This window comes from Hirundo rustica, chromosome Z (assembly GCF_015227805.2).
Source record: "Hirundo rustica isolate bHirRus1 chromosome Z, bHirRus1.pri.v3, whole genome shotgun sequence".
NCBI lineage: Eukaryota > Metazoa > Chordata > Aves > Passeriformes > Hirundinidae > Hirundo > Hirundo rustica.
The window spans coordinates 20,256,618-20,278,404 of record NC_053488.1 but is presented as its reverse complement, the minus strand read 5'-3'; the positions used below and the strand labels follow the sequence as shown (position 1 = coordinate 20,278,404).

Genomic DNA, 21,787 nt, shown 5'->3' with positions numbered 1-21,787 from the left:
ATAAGCACTTCAGTAAAGACCTGTTTGACTTTTTATCTTGACAAGGGAATAAATCACTGCTGTAGTCTAATGCCTGCACTAAGTATGCGACAGACCCATACTTAGTAAAACAGATTACTCCATATTAACTAGCAGATACAACCCCTAGCCATTCCTGGGAGTATTTTTTCTTTTAATGACCACTTTGGTAAGTGGTAATAAATGAGAGCCACAAAACCCATCCTTGCTTCAAAAAAATGCTGAGTACAGTAACTGAAATATCTGTACAATGCAGAGACAAAAGAAACACTGGGATAACATCCACTACATGCATGTACTACCTTTAAATATTCTTTTTACAAGCAAGGGCTTATCTCCAGCAATGGAAGCTTTTCCACCATCCAGACTGAATCCCAAACCAGCAGAGGTTTTCAATAATTCAATGCAGATGACATCATTCATGTCCAGGTTTGGATCTGCAATTGAAAATACACAGCATCTTATTATGCAGATAACAGTAAATTGCATGTTGTGTTCGGTTGTTTTTGCTTTTGCTGCAGTGACAGGACAATTCAGAGTTCAGTTACTCAGACTAGGACATGCCACCGAGTTTCTCAGAAGTGAATGTATTCTATTGTAGCTGTGAATGGAAGACAGTACAAAATGAATTTACACACAAGGACATTTTCATTTTACATGTTCAACAAAAACCCACCAAGACATCATTTTTTGGGCAAAATTATAGCTAGCAAATACTCTAAACATCAACAAAATAAGTGAAAAAATACAAAAACAGGGAGTGGAGAGCATTTATTTTTCTTTCATTTGCTCGCTTTGCTTATTCGATGAACCACATCGTTTTAAGTAACAGGAATGAATTAAATGCTTCATTAAGTAAACATATTCCATTCTCTTAAGCAAAAATCTATAATCGCTTACTAGGGTGAAAATTTGTTTCTGGTCTCCTTTCTATGTATTTAATTATAATTAACTGTAGTTGTACCATGCCTCCTACATAGCAGGTATTTCTGAAGTGCAATATTGCAATATTACTGACTTAAAACATGATTTTGCTGAGGAGGAAATAAATCTGCAGTTTTGGAAAACAGGATCCTCTTTGCCTTGTGTGAATGTAATAATTATCCAGTCTGTGTTATCACAAATTACTGCTACTGCTATCTTAGATAACTTTAAATGTTATCTAAAACATCTGGAGATGTCCTTTGCCCAGAAGGGTGAAAAGATGTTCTGAATAACCCAACACCATTTTGTTTATGAGTTAATGTTGCCCCCTAGTGCCTGGACCCAGCAGATATTCTGCATTTCTCAGGATGCAGGATGTAGGGAGTTTAGGGCAGAGAGGGATTCTGAAGTAATTACATAGATTATATCCATGGGAGCAATTCCAGAAAGGCTGATCCATTAATTAACAGAGTGACTTTTTTTTTTTCCCCCTTTTGTTTAAGCTGTGTTACACAGTCATATCATAAAACACAGTGTAAGTATAAAACAAAAGAAACTGCTACAGAAAAAAATCCCCAGGAGAACAGTAATGATTACACGCAACAGATTAAAAATAATTGAGTGGCAGCACCATGTCCTGGTTTTGGGGTGGACAGAGCTGAACCTGGTGTTGCCCTGGAGGGCAAGGGAAGCCCCTGGTCATCCTCTGTTCCCAAGAAACACCATCCAGATTGGTGCTGAAGGGGTTTGGGTCTTAAATCGCAAAAAAATTTCATAGATCTCTTCCTAACTCAAAAGGTGCAGCCTTTACACCAAAATGCTGTCTTGTTGCCAAACAGGAACCTAATATTTCATTAATAAATTTCCACTTAAACCATTTGTCCCTACTTTCCTATGGGATGGCCAATTTCAATAAGCTTACTTCCATTTACTGCAACATAAAAATATTTTTTTCTATGTTTCTAGTAGAAAGAGTATGAAATCTGCTTTTACAAAGAACAAGCTCAGCCCCTACACTTAAAAAACTGCAGGGCATGAGGTTTTCTTTGAGCTTTTAAATTTTTTTAAAAACTATTTCTGGTTGTTTTTTTTTTTCTTGCCATGACTACTGTTATTATTTATAAGGAGTTTATCCTGGATTGGAAGACTATGAGGGACCACTTACCTAAGTAGAAATTGTATTTGGCCCTAAATTAGGTCTTAATAATTAAAAAAACCCCAAAACAATCAAACCCCAAACTGTATTTAAGTTCCAAAGAGAACAAATACAATTTAAAGGTAATTTCATCTTCTCCCTTCAATCACATAAGGCACAGATGCTTTTAATCTAAAACACATGGACACTTTTCCCTTCAGTCTGCTCCGCAAAGGAATCCTTCCAACTGTTCTTGGACAAAGATCATACCTGTTCCTATTTCCATGGAAACATCCTTTCCAGACCCCATGCATTTTCTGCCAGCAGCTGATATCTCGAGTCTGGAAGAATTGTTTGTTTTGTCTTTTTCCTTCTGGATGACAATGACTGCATATTTGTACAGCCTTGCGTGATGAAGAGTATTCAGGACATCCCCATGGACAGAGCTTGCCAGAGATTTGCCATTGATTGACAGAACAAGATCTCCTCGACGGATAGTCCCTTCTTGAGATGCCACTCCCTTTGAAAATACTCTGTGAACCTACAAGAAAGGTTTTTAACAGGGGTGTTTTAACCTCATGACCACACACCACACATTCTACAGGCCAAGATGAACAGAGACACTCTACCAAAATTTGCAGCCACTGCCCACTGCCTGGCTATCAAGCACACAGCATTTGCTCCAGTAAACACCCTCCAACACCCTAGACATAGCTCCATTTGGGGATAGGCAAATTCAGAGAAAAAAAGATGCTTTCATAGCACAATCATTTCTAAGACAAAGATAACCAAAACCAGCTAGGAAATGTAATATCACAAATCACTTATGCTTTCACTAAACTCCTCAAAGGTCTTCAATTAACGTATTTCAAGTGACACAGAGGTTAAATATACATCCGTGCCACAGCAATCACCAAGAACACTGTGGTGTGCAGCACCCACTCCCCCAGTTCCCCCTGACCAGGACATGCATCCTATGCTGTTTTCAAATGCACGTTTCTGAACATCTGTGCACTAAAGAGCTCTGACTTACCGCAGCTGTACAAGTATTTAATTGTTTGCCTCAATCTGGCTGATCAAATATCATGCAAATAGATGGAAAGGGATGACTTAGCAGCTTGAAATGCATTTTTTAGAGAAAAAAAATACACTATTGAGGGTGGATTAAACTTTGAGAAAACTTCCAGCAAGTTTAGATGTGTGTCATTTACAAAAAGGAACTGACTAAAAAACTCAAGTCCCAGTATTTAAGGACTTGCCTATCTGGCACTCTAATTTTAGCAGCCAGAATATGGTTTCCCATGGAGACAGTACTAGGTCTGACAGCAAATGTTCAAGGCAGTAAATCTGTGGACACAGCTCTGCACGGCTTTATCTTTAGGAATTTATCCCAATACCCAGACCAGCATCAAGGCATCAGAAGCCTTGTGGCTCCTGTTCCATCTCACTGTAGGGCCGTGCTGAGATGGGCACCTGCTACAACCCCACTGAGATCCAATGAGATAAATTTCCAGCCAGTCTAACTGGGCATTCAAAGCTGGAATAACAGCCTCAGTAACAGATGTAGGCATGCAAATGCAAGTGGAATATAGGGGTCACGTCCAAAAAATCTGCTGCCTTCCCTCAATTGCTCACCTACCTTGAAGCTCACTTAGCATTTCCATTTCTGCACCCAAGTGTGGATATAACAGCCCATCTAAACAGCTCAGCACCCAGTGGCAATCCTAAATCTAGCCGGGACCCAGAATTCCAGTGAGTCAAGAACATTAATAATATCCCTTTACACGCTGAACAAAAAGCATCAGGAAAGAGCAAGAACTGACACTCCTTTGGTTCCCTGGCTAACAGAATTCAGAGATCTTATTTTTTAGGGAGAGTCACAGTGTCTAGGTAAGGAACTCTGTAAGGAACTCTCTGGGGACATACCCTTCTTCCAACCTCAGCATTTAATGGATCTCCCTCTTTCAGGGCAGAATTTAAATGCATATTTTGTGTTAAAGAAACCATCACACAGGACACCAGTTTTCTTGGATTTTTCTGTCTTACTGATCTGTTTTTGAACAGTCATTTTATACACACCAGTATCTTAATAGGACACTATCTTTGGTTCAGAATGCTGCTTAAGACTTAAAAAAAACCTGACCAGACAACAACTCTCATTTACTGACCACCCACACGTCTTACCAACTCAAAACAAACTTGTGTTGTGAAATCCATAATGTTTGCTAAGGTCTGCAACAATCAGTCTTGGGAACTGAAAAATCCTTCAAAAACTTTGCTGCACTGAGTTTCCTTTCAAGGGCTGGAAATGAAAAGTATCCCCTAAAAGGCTGTATGCACTGCAGCTGCATGCAGAATTTTATTTACATGCATAGGATTTAGATCTAGCCCATCCCATCCAGTAACAGATTTTTAAAGCCTGAAAGCATAATTGTTATCCATCTCCAATAATAAAAATTACATTTCCCAGACACTCTGATTTTAGCAGCAGATGGTAAGCTGCTGCTTTTGAGAGACACTGTGAATGACTTGCAGTGAGTCTTGGTAAATGAGCACTTGATCTAATCACCAGCCTACTTTAAAGTGAGCTTTGTAGAAAAATGACTTGCAGCCATCACTTACTGTGACTGATTTCTGTTCCAAGTCTATTCCTCCAGCAACACTAAATCCCAGGCCAGCTCCTTCTTCTTTGTGCAAGACTACAAAGTATGTGTCTTCTTTGCTCTAGCAGAAAAATAGAGGTGCACAGGAAGGGGAAGAAGAAACAAAAAACCAAAGATCAAGACCAAGTACCCACATAAATGACAAATTCCCAGTACCTGCAGATTATGGCAGGTGAAAAGAGCCAACTCAAGGAATTAAAACAGAGATATTAAGTGCATTTCACTTTGTGTTACACAATGAAGCAGCCATCTAGGAGAACCCATGTGGCAAGAAGAGTTTCTTCAGTCAGTTCAAGGCTAGCAAGCAAAAGTCAAAATTAGGATAGGAAATGGCATGAAACCTTGGGCAGCCTAATTTTTACAAGTTGTAGTCAGTTTTCAAACACTGTACAACATTTTGCAGTCAAAATTCAATATTCCCATACACCTTTCTGGACCAAGCACTGTACTCTTCAGGGAATTACTAACACATTTTTTATCCAATTTCTTCTTCCTTGAAAGAGTAACATAGATGTAATGCATGGCAGTTGCATCAACCTCTTTTCAGCAAGGCTGGACACTCCTGCAAGGGGCAGTGGCTACATTACTGAAGCTTGGGAAGATCACATGGGACAGCAGAAAAAAGTCTTTCACTTGGCAGATGAAAGTAAGGAGCCTGTTAGTGAGCTAAACAGGACTAAGCTGTGCTGTTGTAGAAATGGGAGCATCCTGCACAGGAAAAGGATTGGCGCAGGCTTGCATCCAACAAGTCTGACACTGTCACAGAGACCACATTTTGTGTTGTAAAGGGACATGTAGAAATGAATTCAGGGGAGAGGCACATAATACCTATCTGTGGGGCAGCACATCAGATTTGGGGAGTAGAAAACAGGCTTCTCAGCTTTTCCTTGGGATCCCATCTAACAGCAGTTATTCCAAGAAACTGCCAATACTAAAAGTAACAGCAAATAATTAGAAACCAATTTCTTAATCTATTTAGCGTTAAATGATGTATTTAGTTCACTAAACTCAACATATTAAATCAGCATTTGTCTTTTGTTTCAGATGGCACAGGAAGCCACAGATTATCTGAGTTTGTGGTGAAACAACAGTCAAATTCTTGGTCTCACTGCATGTTTCTCTGCCAAATAGTGTCTATGGAAGATTTCCTACACTAGAGGCAACCGTTCAATACACAGAGGCAATGTCAGAAACTGATGTCACCCTGCTCCGCATCACTGATCCATCAGTATTCAAGGAGAGAGGAACAGTGAGGGCAGAACATCTTTGTCCACAGTATTTTGTAAAGGCTAAGACCTGGCTCACCTGTACTCATGTGAGAACAGCTTTAGGTCTGGCTAGAAATAATAAAATCGGTTAAGTAACTAGGCTAGCCCATTTTCAAGTAACGGAAACATACACATATCTTTTGTTAAGCACTATAGCGACCATTTTTCTTCAAAAGATCAGGCTGTTTCCAACCCTCAATATCTCAATTTGCTTACACCAGAGAAGGAAGGAAGAAAGTCAGAAGTTCAGCTGTTAAGAGGTATCCAAGGATCATGTGTGCTGGGTCAGTCAACAGCACAGTCTGGATACTGGCTTCTCATTCCCAAGTATCATTCCCTCCGTCCCCAGCCTTCAAAGCTGGTCCTTGCCAGCACACGTAATATTGAGCAGAGACCCAGCTGTGGATACTTACTGCTTTACTTGGACACACAAAGGACACACAAGGCCTCCAGTGATCACCTGTGTTTAGACTGTTAGCCAAAGATACCAGTCAAAGAGACCTAAATAAAGTGCTCATTTTAAAATTAATATTAGTAGCATTTATTAAATGCTAGCAATAAAATTCAGAACTGTTTAGAGCAAAGGATGGTGACAAACTCTTCCCAGGGAAGCTCTCAGTCCAGATCAAGCAGTCCGTCTCATTTTTCAGCAACTGGATAATTATGAAGAACTGTCCTATTCAAAACCCACCATTTGAATAGCATAACATTTTCCAGAGTATGTGCCACACTGGGCTTAAATATGGATAAGAAACTATGCAGACCAGGAGTGCATTCCAAAAAGCATTCAGCTTTATAAATATTTGAGCTCTCAGGCTTTGAAAAGTGGCATAAAGAAATAATCTCTCCAAGACGACATGCAAAATACTTTAGAGAACACTTAATTATCTCTGTCCAGTTATGCAATCCAATCCTAATTTTATCAGTAAACTTAGCTAGCCCTCTTGGCTCACCAAGCTTTTGAGACTTGTGTGCTTTAGCTAAGCTGCCCCCTAGAAGGAGATAAAGCTGGATATTTTGGGGACGTCCTTTTCCCCCCAGCCTGTTCTATGTTTGAAATTGCAATCTTTGTGAACAAAACTTAAGAACACTCTAGGTGCAGCTCAGCCAGCAGTTATGCAGACCAGATGGCAGTTTCCCTTCCAGCACTGTCATTATTTTATCAACTTCTGTTCTGATTTAAAAAGGATGTGGATGTACGCCACAAACAGAAACACCAAAAGCAGGGAAGTAATGTCCTGGCTGGCATTTCACTTTGGAAGCCTGCTTCAAACACCTAGATAATAAAGCAAGTTATCTTGATGCAACAACCAGTTTCCACAGAAGAGAGCAAAAAGGTCACAGGAGTCTCTTATAAACCCTTCAGCAGCTGCATTCTGGTGTTTAAGTTCAGCATTGAACAAAATAAATTCAATTTCTGATTGCAGCTTCTAGGAAAAGGCACCAGGCACAAAGAGGAGCAGAGCTTCCCCTGCATGGTGGGGAAACTGTGTCTGACCCAAATGGCTGGTGAAAAACTAAATTCTGATGTGCAGTTACTGGGGAGCCCAGATGGAGGAATATTTTTCCACTTAAAACAGGTCTATGTATTGTGACTCACAACTGCTTTTGAACTTCCTTATACAAAAATCCATTCAAATTTATCATAGGTTTACTGCAGGCATGTAAAAACCAGTAATAGTAAAATCAACATCAACTGCAGTTGATAGTAATAGCCTGTCCCATGACTACTACTACTACTGGAGGATGCCTGAAACAGTTTGGAAAAGATTTTATCTACCCTTAAGAAAACCCTCAAAAATCCACCAATAACCCAGTTTTATCTTGTGGCTTTTACCTTTATTTGTGCTTTGACTTCTTGGAGCATAGCAGCAACCTCACATTTTGGTACTACCACTGACAAAACAGATTGTAGTTTTTGCTGGTCCAGGCTTGAGATGAGCAGCTGATCCAAGCTAAAATAAACATAAAAAGACAGAAAAGCTCTGTATTTCCCTGATTTGTAGAGATACGTTTCACGTATATAGTGTAGGCTGTATTAGTGTATTAGGATAAATGACAAAGGACTTTGGAAAACTAGTAAGAAATGGTGTATGCTGGGAGAAGTCTAAGGGGCAGAAAAGATCATTTAAGAATAACTTGGAAAGTCAGTCTCTGTTCTGTTCCCCTCATCCTTCCCTAATGGTTTTAGCAACAGACGTTAATAGGAGACAACTACATCTGAAGACTGCTTCTGGCAGGACAACAAGCTCGTTTGTCACCACAGGCTGTGCTGGCAGCCAGTGCTGTGCAGCCTCCTCTCCATCACTACTGCTGTGCTGCAACATAGCCAAAAAACTGACCAAAACCAGCCAGAGGGGCTACAGAAAAGGAGCCTCGCCTTTGCAGGATAAAATATTTAATCCTCTACTGAAGCCAAGACACAGCAGCATGGCAGCTCCAAGGCATCAAGGTCATGAATGCCACCCCCAGACTGTGAGGGGACGGCAGGCTGGCGCCACAGTGGAAACGTGCTTTGAGGCAGATCTGCAGCACGGTGAAAGCTTTGCCATGGGTAGGGATGAAACAAAAATAGCAAAGCTGACACTAACCTGATAGACCAGCTGTTTTCCCCATCCAGAGAGCTGCCATGGGGCATGTCATCATCCGAGGCAGATCCCGGTGTCCCTGAGCTGCTGTTCCGGGGGCTGCAGGCTCCCAGTCCCATCGCACCCAGCTCCGTGGGGCTGCAGCGGGCTGGGGGAGCTGCCCTGCTCTGGGCAGGCATCCCAAGGGCTCTGCGGGGCGTGATTTCCAGCTCTGTCTTGAAGCAGGTGGGCTGCGGGGGCTCTGAGAAGCTGTCTCCACACAGCTTGTCCAGATCGGGCATACTGAGGGCCCTCAGCTCCCGCAGCCTGGAGCGGGACAGCGGCAGCCGCCCCAGGCCCCGGCTGCGGCGCACCTGTGAGGCCGACATGGGGAAGGCGGCCACGTCTGCCCCAACGCCACCCTCCTCACTCCTCTGGGGCTTTCCGTCCCCTTTGCCACCCTGGGTCACACACATGGGCTCTTTGCCATGGGGAGACTTGGCCATGGCGTTGGCTGGGCTGGGGCTGCCACCATAGGAGCTCAAGCTGCGCTGCAGTGCCCATGGCACCTCAGCAGAGCTGGATGTGGTGGCCAACCCGCCACATGACCTCCTGGCAAGGGGCAACCTTGCAGTCGAGCATATATCAATGGCCTTCACAATGGGCCGGTCAAAATTTGCCAGGTTTTCAAAGGATTTGATCCTCTGTTTGACAGAGAAGGATGAAATTGGCTCATGTGGCCAGTTCAGCTCATAGTAATAGTAATTCCGCCTGAAGCTTCTCAGTTTATCAGCAGTGGGGTAGCTGATGTCACTGGCTGAGGGGGACGTATCATGGACCTTCTGGGCACTTTTAGAGGGGTACACCTGCTCCTTTCCACTCTGGTTGTTAGTCAGATGCAAATGAACCATCCCCATGGCCGCCTGTGGGTATTTCTCCTCTGCAGTTTGGCCCTGGGGTCCTTGCACAGGGTGAACCTCTGCAACATGGCAGTCCTCCCTCAGGTGACCTGATAACTGGGATGGCATTGAGTAGGTCCTCGTCACAGATTTTGACAAGCCACACAGACGTCTGTCTCCAGCAGTATCTCCTCTAGAGAAAAACTGCATGGTCCCCATCTCCTCAGTCGGCTGAGGCACTTCTGCATTCGCCTCTTCTGTTTTCTCCAGCAATGGCAGCCGCAAAAATGATGCTGGTGAGGACGAGGCAGAAGAGGAGGACGAAGGGGATGATGAGGAAGAAAGTTTCACCTCGATGAAAGTACGTTGGATCTCCTGCCCTTCCAGCTGCTCCTGCTGAACTGAGGGGGACCCAAATGAAGAAGAGCAGGCTCCAGTAGACATTCCTACATTTTGCAGATCTAATTGCCTAAGGTTATCTGCACTACAGACATTTTTGTTCGTGTTCAGATCTCTTCCAGGGTTATCAGTCCTCCCTTTCACATATTCAGCTTTTGGTATCCCCTGAGGAGGTGAAGTGACTATGGACTGACTGTCTCTGGCTCTGAAATCATCCACCTTAGCATCCTTATGCTGATACACCACAGCCTGCATGGAAACTTGCTTCTCTTTTGGCTTTCCCCATGACAGCTCCCCACAGCCACATTTCATTTCACTACTTGTAGTTGGACTGCTGTTGCCATTTAGGAGAGGCAGAAGCGAATCTTCAGAAATTACCAGAGATGGTTTATTTTCTAGCTCTGATTTCAGAGTCTTTGAGGCTGCTGAAATGCTTTTTCCAGGATCTGAGTTTGTAGGTGAGTTACGGGACAATGGTGTTTTCTTTCCCAGGAGTTTGGGGGACAGTTGAGGAGAAACAGAAGCCCTTTTCTGATCAGCCCCATTGACTTTGGTAGGAGTAATGCCAGAAGAATCTGAATTTGTCTTTGCTTTGCTTTTGATGGTGAACCCTTTTAGCTTTGGTCCAGTTTTAGATTTCTGATTATTTAAAAGGGTGTCCATTATACTTTTTTGTGCCATTGCCTTAGACTCCTGACAGGATTTTTTCTGTGAGGATGGGCTGTGCGGTACTGCAGCTCCTTTGCAGTGATTTGTGCCTGAGCTTTGGACTTTTCCATTTGAAGTCCTTCCTGAAGTCACAGAGTTAGTTTTCTCATTTTTTCCTGGCAATTCATGAGTCACATTAGCCTTTGGATCTTTAGATCTAGTGGGAAAGGGTGACCTGAGTGATATTCCTCTTGTTGACAATGCATTCACATGACTGCTGTCTGTTTTAGACAAGGTGGACAAACTGTTGGTTTCTTTCTTCAGCAAGCAATAATTAGCAGCATGATTACAGTCATCAGCTGCCATTTCACTTTCAGATTTGGCTCTCTGCTCATCATTACATCCTTCTTTCTCAAGCAAGCTGTTCTCCAAGACATTGACATTTCTAGCAGAGCAAAAGCTTGGTTTTTTGCAGTGCAGAGACCCTTTTTCTTCAATGGATTCACAACATTTCTTATTTTCATTACTGTTCCCCAAATCCATCTGTTCTTCTGTACGTAAGGCACCATTGTTACAGAAAGAGTAAACTTCAGGGATACTGACTGAATTCTTTAGGATGTCTTCTTCTGGCAGAAGAACTGAGGAGGGAGAACACAAGGATGCAGAGGACACATTTGGACACTGTGAAGGACATGGAGTGAGTCCACCACTATCTTCCAAACCTAGTTTGTTGATGCTTGTCTCCAGTGACCCACACATTGCACAGCCCTCATTCTCCAAAACTTTGCCACTGTAAGGGTGCAGCTGGGACAATGAGGATGAACTTGTTCCAGAGGTGAGATGCTGCCCCTGTGCAGGCTGCTGCAGCTCGTCGTTCATGCAACAAATCTCAATTTGCTCCTCATCTGACTCTGTTACAGTACAGCCTGCAGGGGCATTAGCAGCAGCACATTGCCCAAGCAACACCTCACTAGCACTGTCAAAGGCTTCTGTGAGGGACTCTGCGTCCGAGTGGGAATCCTCAGCAGCCCCATACATTGACTTTGGAAATGGGTCACTTTTCTTACTTTCCACAGAGTTTGCTGCAGGCAACTCATCCTCATTTAAACTGCTAAAATTCCTAGAATAGTTATTTAAAGAGTTTTTATTCACAGTAAAAAGTTTGCCTGTGTTGATGGAATCCAACACAGACAGTCCCAAAACCCCTTGTGCATTAGCTCCACAATTCACAGTTTTCTCCAGCAGCTCCTGCTTGGGTGCTCGTGGCTCAGACTCAGGGCAGCCTTCATCAGTGCCACAGCAGCACATCGTGGTGTACTCGTCTCGGAGGGGACTTTCTGCGCGTGATGGGGTGCGCGAGGCCCTGCTCTCAGGGGCACCCATCTGGCTGAGCAGGTCATCGATGTCAGTGACAGGGATGGCCACGCAGTCCTCCTCACGGCTGCCCTTCGGGGGACCCCTGTGCACGTCCCTGCTCACGGCATCAGGCGGCAGTGTTGCTCTCTCCACCATGCAGTCGCCGACAGCAGCTTGCAGACCTGCTTTTTCTTGCTTCCCAGAACTCTGTTCTTCCTCCGTTGTGAGGAAGCTGTTGACATTGGCCTGATTTTGAGTGTCTACCCCTGGAGACAGGATGAGGTTTGTAAATCTGCTGACAGCTGCAGCACGATTGACACAAAAAAAAAAAAAAAAAAAAAAAAAAAAAAAAAAAAAAGACAAAATCCTGTCAAATATAAGAAGCGATATAGAAAACTCCAGGTTTTATTACAAAAATAGACACCCACATAGACTCCATGTTTTGATTTTGATCTGCACTCCTTCTCTTCTGTAATGATGTTTACAACAACTCAAATTAATCATAACCATGTGTATTTGAGTAGTGCACCGAAGGGAGCAATCCACTTATCCAAGGTGAGTAGTCATGATCTGTCTAACTCTCATCTTTGAAACTGCAGCAGTCAAGCAGCCGACTACCAAAGTGTCAGCATGCAGTAAGTCATGCTGAGCAGCGCTGCTTCTCAGCGCTTCATCTCTGAAGTCTCCAATAGAGATGCTGGGGAGCACAGAAAGCCCTGACATAACAAAGGTGACCAGGTAACACAGTGACAGCCTGTGCATAAATAACTTGGCTCTGACCCCTCAGCACTTTTGCAGGTGTTCAATGTGACACGCATGGGTGACCTTATGCACACATTAAGCACATGGGCTTTACTGCATTTCTGGCACAGACCTCTCCTTGCTTCCAGTATATGTTTAACCCACTCCTGGGCAGCACACTGAGCTCCCTGTCACTGCTGCACTCTGACACATTCCTGCTCACCCTTTTCTCCACATCTTCAATTTCCAGCACTTCACCCTACGTAGCAGATTGCACTTCTCTACACTGCTTCTGAGACATGCATCCCCATTCAAACTGTCTCCCAGAAGGCCAGTTACTATCACATTGGGCCCAGAAAGTATAGGGAGAAGGAGAAGTTATTCACAGCGTCAACATTCTTTCCTGCTCATTCAAAGTTGCCTGCACATCTCTGTACTTCTCACACAGACCTTCAGGATTATCAACATGACTTAACTTAGGTATCCATGCTAAGAAGTGGTGATTCCTCCTGGAGTCAACAGAAAAAAACCTCAGGAGGGCAATCTGAAGCAGTCAGGTTATAATTTGAAGTACTCCCCTGCTTTAGCATGGTGGATCACATGCTGAAGAAGCCACCTTTTTTGCCAGCGGGATAGGACAAGGGGAAGGGTGAAGTGCCTTACAAAGCACTGGGAATGTGTCCTTGCCCCAATGCTATTGGTTTGAAAAGACACAGCAATCTAAGGAAACAAGAACAAGATCCTGCCAAGCCTGGAATTCCTTAAAGAACAACTGGAAGTCAAGCATCTGGAAGCATTTTAGGTTCCCAGGTATTAATAGGTACATAAAGAAGATCATAAGCTAGAACAAAGCAAAATATTATGTTCTTCCTGAATTTGAAAAGTATGCTTTTCTTTTTCAAACACTCATTTCCACACCACATAATTTGTACAGTCTGTGGGGATTCATATATTGCTGTAGCAGCATAAATCAGCCCTGAGCAGAAAGCAAGAAGGTATCAAGTGTTTCAACTGACACTAGAAAACTTTCTGTAATGAAACATTCAAATAATCATTTTGATAAGATTTTAGTTTTCTGCTTCATCTTCCTGCACTTTAGAGAATTCTGACACATAAAAGGTAAGAAAAGAAAGAGGCTTTTAGTATCTTATTGTCCATTCATATAAACATTACTCAAACTTCAGATTTAATAGAGGTAGAAAGGCTTGATTATAAGAGGCCAGTATATTTAATGAACATGCACAGCAATAAAATGAGTTATCAGGACAAAAGTCGCTGCCATTTTAGCTCCAGGACTGCATCAAATGACTCAGACCTCTGCGAACATTGGTAGGAGGGACCTACTCTATGTGGGAGCTTTGAATGCCTCACACAGGAGTAGGTTTTCACTCCTTATCATGGTGCTGGAGAGGACCCTGAAGTCTGGTTTGGTGATGAAGTGCTTTGCTTGGCTCACCAATGCAGACACAATGTCCCCCTGTCCTCTTCTCTGAATCCATGCAGAAAGCTATGACAGCAGAAGGTCTGGCCCAGCAAGGCCAAGGGCATTTTTTTCACAGTTATCCAGAATAAATGGTACAAAAGCAAAACTACTTCCTCACCTGATGCTGCCTTCTGGATCTCCAGGGTTACGGATGTGGGAAGACACTGCATAAGCAAGCAGATTTCCTCATACATCATCTTGCTGACAGGGATGCTGTTGATGGTGGTAATCTCGTCTCCTACAGCCATCTTGCCCATTGATCCCTGATGCAAAGAGAGATTTAAGGAAATTATAAAGACACATCAGAAGCCCTGCCACAGAGGCAAAGATTGCAGGGAAGCAACTAATAGCTTACGAGCAACATCCCCTATTTCACGTCACTGCAGAGCACAGGTACCCCTGCTGTCAGTTTGCCAGCACATAAATAAAGAACAGACTGTGTTTCTGCCAGGAGGAGAATTAAAGATCAGTCTAAAACAGGAAGGTCAAAAGATCTGCTGGTTTCTCTGGGAGATGAGTATCAGGATGGAGGACATAGCCCCCTTAGTTTAATGAAAATGGGATAGATCAGGCCTAGCCTCTTCAGGACTAGAACACTGAGTGCCATTTTTTAATTCCATGCATAAACTACTTCTCAGGTGGAAGTCTCTTAAACCAGTGAAGACATGAACTGAGCTCTTAAGGTACAGGCTTGTTTCTAAATACTGCAAAATAAATCTGAGAAAAAGGCAGGAACAATCCCCAAATCCCTAGATCTCACAGTCCTATTCAAACTGCTATGCCATGTCCCCTCTTACACTAGTGGCTGCTAATAAGATTAAAAATGCTACAGCCAGGTTTGTACACTAGAGTATTACTCTTCTTTCTGCACTTCTGCATCTAGCAATTCCACACCAGCATCAAGTACGTATCCCTACTGGTATAGTCATGTATAAGACACAGAAGAGCAATCTGTTACTGGTATTACTGTAGCTCCTGGCAAATCTGGCCAGCACCTAAAGCCTCTTTGTTCCAGATCCCTGTAATACAGGGGCATGTGCATATAAAATAGTAAAGCATAATATAAATTTATTACCACCATCCTCTGTGATCAGGATTAACTTATTTTGTCTTTGCCCATAGTTAGAAAATAAATACAAAAATTACATTCCCTCAAAATTGCAATTTCAAGGGGGGATGAGACCCCCTCAGTGGATTTGCATCCTGCCTCTCTTAGTTTTGAATTAGCGTGAGCGCACTTCTGAATCAGAAACATTTTATTTAGCAGCAGCTCCAGAAGAACATGGGATGTGACATTTTGCCCAGTGGACAAACACCTCAGTTGCACTTACTATCAACAGACCACCTGCTTAATAATAACAATAATCATCTCCACAACAGGAAAGCACATCCCGATAAGGCAACTCAAATTACAAATTACCATTTCTGCTGGTCCACCTGGCCGCATCCCTGTGACAACAACCTTTAAGGGCATGGCTTGGATTTCCAAATCCAGGCCAAATGACTCGTGCTCATTGCGAACCAGAGTGACAATTTCAACCTGACCCTGGCCAACTGCATCAGGTGCTTCACACTTCTTGCTGTGAGGGAGCATCCTGGCAACAGGCTTGTTGTAAGAGCCGTGCTCCTCCGTCCTGTGTCTCTGAAGGCTTCGGCACTCAGTGCTCATCATACTTTTCACTCTGGTGACTGCTCTGTGCTCAAGTTTTGGCGATCTCTTGGATTCAAGTTGTGCTTCCCGGAGCTCCCTCAAACTCAGGCTGCCAAGACGAACTTCAGGCACACTTGAGTAATCAAACGCTATGATGGGGAAAAAAGGAGATTCAATTTGCTCCAGCGTGCTATCTGCAGACTCCACAGAGTTGCTGAAGACAGGGGAAGATGTCTCCATGCCACTGTATCTCAATGACTCACTGTCCTGGCTCTCATCATCGATTTCTACAGACGAGGTTGTAATGACAATGCCGGCATCCTCCTGGCTCTTGGCCCTCTGGCTTCTGTGCAAGTGGGAGCTTTCATCATCATCACTGGCGTCACCATCATAGAAAACAACCCTCCTCTGTCGGTGAAAGGGGCTGCGGGCAGATTTGGGACTGTCACTGAGAATGCCGGGCCGGACAGACTCCGTGTGCTTGTTGTGATGGCCAGACGATCTCCCAGTAGCTGGAGAAGCCAAACCATTTGCTTTTGTCACTCCTGCATCTCTAGAAGCTAGGGAAAAAAAAAAAGTTATACTTTAACTGTACTTACAGATGATTTTTAACACTATGCATCTCACTACAGCAGAATACATGTGGCTCTGTTTGCAGAGGAAGTTTAACTCTTCTTCACAAAGCAAAAAAGCAGGCTTTTCATGTCCTCCCTCTAACTACAGTATACATCAAGAGTACTGCAGATAGCACCATAATTTATGGTTCCCATCCCAAAGTTGTTTCATTGGCACGTCTAGTTCTATTTTCAGTTTATTTCTAAATTATGACTATGACTCAAAGAAGAAAGGATGCAAATTCAAATGTGTATTTTAGTTTAAACAACATTTTCTTTCATATTTTTGTTAAATCTAAGCTTAGGTCTCCTGCATTAGCTCACAGAGAGCTGAACAAAGACTGAACCACACGACAATCAATTTTGAACTAGCAAGTTACAAACCCAAGAACCCTTTCTATATTCTCCTTAGAAAGGTCTGCATCTTACTTTGTAGGAAGTTATTTTGTTTTGCTTCTCTTGGTGGCTAGTTAGAAATGTAAAAATGTTTTTAAACATTAAATAACTTAGACAAAGAAATTACTTGAGAAACACAGGAACGGAAGAAAAAAATACATCCACTGAATTTGTGATCAGGTGCATGTAAAGACACACAAGGTTCTTTCAGTCAGTTACTATGGGGAGAAAGACACACATGCAAAATATCTGACGTAAAATTGCACGTTTGTTTGTTTTTACACATATATTGACCCTCTCAAAGTTTCTGAGATAGCTATGAATACTTTTGATAAATGTAATAAATAAGATGATCAGTCATTCGAAAAAAACCTGAAAACTCTGCAGTGCTGTCAATCCAGTTTCATCCAAACTAATCAAAGTAATTTTCACACTATCAGAACAGTGTTTTGAACAAAGTATCATGGAAACAGGCATTTCTGTGGATTCTTGTAAATTCCAAAACTTCATGTGATCAACACCGGCTTGCACTACACTGCCTGGCATTTCTTACCAGCACAGGGACCACCACAGCTCTCCTGCAGAGGAGCCCAGCACTCAGTGACTCTCGCCCACTAGTCCAATGACCAGATACATTTGCATCACTTACTCAGGCTGCCAGGGAGAAGAGCGCCATCGTCCAGCCAACTGTTCCTGTTCTTCTGACGGAGCTGCTCTTCATCACACAAGCCAGGTGCAGCATCAGAGAAGGGGAGATGGCTCGTACCATCATGGGAGAAGTACTGGGAAAGCTCTGCCTCAGAGCTGACAGATCCCTGCTGAAGAGAAAGGACGCTGGTGACCAGCTGTCCTCAATGCACAAAGCCCCTGCCTGCATGTGACCGCCATACAGACCACTCATATTTCTATGTCAATAAAGGAAGCTTAAAGCAAGCTTTTGAAATAGAGGACTTGTCAGTATATGGAGAGCCAAACTGCTGAAACTGGATGTCCAAACACTGCGCATCAACACGTTTTTAGCCAATACAATAAACAAAAAAGGATTCCAAATCCCACTGCTTTACAGGTATGGTTTAGTGCAGAAACAAGGGATGAAACTATTCACTTTTGCAGTTCCCTTTATACACATCTACACTGAGAGAAGGGAAGGCTTTGTAGCTCCAGACACAGTGTCTACAGCTTCCTTGCCTTTACCAGGAAAAACAGATTTTTCCACTGCAATGACTATGTAGAGGAACTTAGTTTCAGCCTTCTGCCCACAGGCTCAGGTCTGTCTTGCTATCTTCATCTGTATCCCACGGAGCAAAAGTGCCTCGGAGGTGGCAAGAGGTGGGACCCCACAGCCTTCTCTGCCATGCTCTGCACATCACTCCCAAAGGCTACAGTCACGCCGACAAACAGGAGCTTGCTGCTGTCACAAATTAAACGTGTAACAAGAAACAAACCCTTTTATGGGGCCCATGTGACAGAAAATGAGCATGCCGGTTTGGTTTTGAACACCTTGACCAAGTAAGAGCTTCAGTGAAGCTGAATTTGAAGCAGGCTCTATTTTTATTGCATCTAATCCTTTTACCCGGTTTGCTGGCTCCAAGAAGCGTTTCATAGTCCAGCTGAGGGGAGATGAGGTCTCTCCTTGTTTGGCCTTCACACTAGGAGATGGACTTTTTTGCACAGCTCCTGTTAAACACAGACTAGTTAGATGCCAAAAATTAAAGTTGTGGTCCATGTAACCAAACCTTCTTATTTATCTTCTGAGCTGGTGGCTGTGTTTAGTCCCACTTATTTATTATCTGAATGGCTATCCTAAAGCAAGATTTACTCAGCATTTCACAAGCCCTCCCTCAGATCAGATGTAACGTTAACACTGAGACATGTTACACCAGCCAGGCCCAGGGCAGTGCTATGAACAAGAGAAGAGCAGAAGATGGTCTCCTCCACCTGGTTGGAACACGCTGCTGACTAGGGGCAACCTCAGAAGACAAATTAGCAGCCACTGGCAAGGTCAACTTCAAAGCAAATCTTAGCTGACACACATAAAAAGGGGATCATAACAAATCTAACATTTCTGTCTGAACATCACCTTACTGGCCGCTCTGCCATTGCAAAAAGTTTGCTTTCATCTGCCAGACTTCAGGAAGTGCTGGAGTTCAAACATATCACAGAGATGCCAGAGCACATATTTTGACACGACTTTAAAGATCAAAATGGTGTTAAAACATATAGTCCAGTATGCAACAACTGGACTTTTTCAAACGGTCACAATACTTTGTGGGGTTTTTTTGCCATTAGGGGCAAGCATACATAGATGGAGTAGATCCCTCCTGTTCTTTCCCCACGGTGCTTCCCATCATCTTGAAAAAAGTTCAGAACAACCACCTCTTGACAACCCTACTTTCAGGTCATGGCCTAGTGAAAGAAAGCAAATTACATAAGCTGCAGAGCTGATCCATCTGAACCGGATGTTTGTGCTAAAATTTCTGCAGTGGACAGAGTGATGACGCTCCCTACATTGTTCTGCTGTCTTGAGGGTTCTCAAAATATTAATGGTGGGGAACTTCAGAGCATGCCCTTAAATGTTCCTGCATCTGTGAGAGAATACACACTAGAGAAGAGAACGTGTTGCTACCTGTGACGTGAGAGGAGCTGGCATCCTTGCTCTCTCGGTGGGTAGTACGTGCAATTGCTTCATCCATCTCCTGCTCTGAAACCTGAAGTAGGGTGGAAGACAAAACTCAAACAGGATACAAGAAGTTACAAGAGTCTTACCACTTAGCACTTTTTTCTCTTAACACACGTTTCATATAAGCCACTATTTTTAAAGATGCAATAAAGAAGACGTAGTTGAGGGCTCCTAAGTCCTTGTCCCCTGACTCAGACTCTCTTGATGCCACATTCCTGCAAAAAACAGGATGCAGAAGCCTGCCAGCTGCATGAAGTCTGCACAAGTGACACACTGTATAAACAAATAAAACAGGCCCAGACTTAAAGAAATCAAATGAAGCTATTACAGCCCAGTTTTAACTCAATTAAAAACTGTATATTGATTTGTTGAGAAAATATGACTGTAAAACAGACAAAAACTGCTTTGTGTGAGCATACATCAGAAACTTAAGCTATTCTACACTTAACCCACCGGAAGAATATCAGACTTCCCATAATATTAGCTGTCTTTTTAATTTTCATTTATCCTTGCTTTTAAAAAGAAAATCTAAATCAGTAATTGGTAATTAATGCTTCTCCAGCTTAAGAATAAAAACTGGTTTACCATATTTGCTAATTTAGCCCTTAATTATTGCCATACATTTAATTCTTATTACTGGAAAACATACTATTTTATACAGGAACAACTAGTCTGTAGGAACATACATTTAAGAACAGAAAGCAAATTAATTCTGTCAAAAATACTTCCTAAGCACATTGCTTTACATGAATTAAAATTCAGCATAAATAGAGACTACAAACCTGAGTCCTCCTGAAACATGAAGACTTGAGAGATTCTGAAGCAAACTCAGCAGTTTAAAGACAGTATAAATGCCATATTCACTCAGAATAACAAGCAGAAAGAAAATTTTGAGGTATTTCTTTTGGAAGTACATGAAAACACCAAAGCAAACATATTCAGCAGCAAAATATACTGTGGATCTTTTGTGTTGTAAAATAAGAAATTAAATATAAAAATGTTCAAAACAACATGAACCTTTGTAAAAACACATCTCTGTTTCAGCCTGTGTCATGACCTTACAGCAAACAAAAAGTCCCTGGGCTCAATGGGGCACAGGGAGTTACTGCGGGACATGGATCAGATCCTTAGACTACGATCCATGGCCTTAACACAAACCTTTTGGTAAAACATATCCTAAGAGTTAAAACAGGTTCCAGGCATACTGCAGTATATTTTTAAAGTTAACCAAAAATTCTACACTTCTGCAAACTCTGCCTGCTTTGATGTTTAGAATCCTTTATGGTTCAGGCAGTTCAAAACTGAAAAGGACAAGCCATTTCCTAACTCCAATCTCCACGCTGGGGTTAAGAGCAAATGAAATGAAATAAAATAAAATAAAATACCCATACTTCTCTATTGATTCCCCAGTGCTTCAGAAAATGGGTGAAAATAACATAACAATAAATACGGGTTCCCATACAGACACTCCTCCAGAGATCCAGCTATGAGAGATTATAGATTCAATACTGACAGGATTATGGATTCAGTACTGGAAAAATGCTTTAGGGTCTCTCCGGCTTAACTTCTAGCTTTTCATACATTTCTTGGCAAAGGATTTGTTGTCATCTTAAATATCACTTATGGAAAACTGTAATAGAAGCCACTTAATAGTTTCCCTCTGTTACTGAGTAATACCAAGCAATTAGCTTAACTCAGTTCATCCTTTCGACAGACACCAGGCTAGGTCACTCATCAGCTTTCAAGACCTCACCACAGCAAGAAGGGGGTCAGATGAGAAAGGGAAGACTCTACAGCATGGCATTTTTGTTTCATGCTTCTTACAGATGCTCCAGAACGTCTGTATGCCTTAATAATGCAATCACATTGAACCATTGTTTTGGTTCAGCACAGCACAGACTCACCAGAAATACTGTTATCTTAGGCTATAAGCCCAATTCTTACCCACTCTGTGCTTACCTTTAATAGAACCACAGCCTCTTTCTTTCTAGCAGCACAAGGCCTTCCAGCAAAGATAATAAACTCTGGCAAGTAGGCCCCTATTTGTTGACTGTATATTTGATTTAGCAGAAAATACACTATTAATTACAAAATAAGAAACTTGAGTTTTCTTAGATATGGCTTTATTAAGGCCTCCATTTGTAGTTATGAGTTCAGAAGTCAGAGCTTTCTGGACCCACTAATGAAAATATTTTTACAGCTTCATTCCTGTTTAAACAGGAAGGTTTCGTGCACTCATGAAATTCTTTGAAATACTGAAATAAAAGAAGCTGTTATTCCCTATAGCTTGGCTAATAGGCTTTCATCTTCTATCATCAATTTTTAAAAAATGCTTGAGAACACTT

At 42.5% G+C, this 21,787-nt stretch overlaps 1 protein-coding gene across 5 annotated transcripts in view; it reads right to left on the bottom strand.

Moving 5' to 3' along the window:
• The window catches only part of PDZD2 (PDZ domain containing 2), a 204,817-nt gene that overhangs the window by 4,713 nt on the left and 178,317 nt on the right, over positions 1 to 21,787 (bottom strand). For 3 of the 5 annotated variants that reach the window (XM_040089765.2, XM_040089768.2, XM_040089769.2), the window contains 10 exons: positions 19,389 to 19,470; positions 18,336 to 18,439; positions 17,412 to 17,580; positions 15,522 to 16,312; positions 14,220 to 14,364; positions 8,600 to 12,179; positions 7,846 to 7,963; positions 4,700 to 4,801; positions 2,348 to 2,618; positions 321 to 455 (listed from right to left, as the gene is read on the bottom strand). In XM_040089765.2, the coding sequence (XP_039945699.1) occupies positions 321 to 455; positions 2,348 to 2,618; positions 4,700 to 4,801; positions 7,846 to 7,963; positions 8,600 to 12,179; positions 14,220 to 14,364; positions 15,522 to 16,312; positions 17,412 to 17,580; positions 18,336 to 18,439; positions 19,389 to 19,470 (5,497 nt within the window). The remainder of the gene's footprint in view (positions 1 to 320; positions 456 to 2,347; positions 2,619 to 4,699; positions 4,802 to 7,845; positions 7,964 to 8,599; positions 12,180 to 14,219; positions 14,365 to 15,521; positions 16,313 to 17,411; positions 17,581 to 18,335; positions 18,440 to 19,388; positions 19,471 to 21,787) is intronic. The other 2 variants (XM_040089767.2, XM_040089766.2) reach the window with 2 other exon arrangements.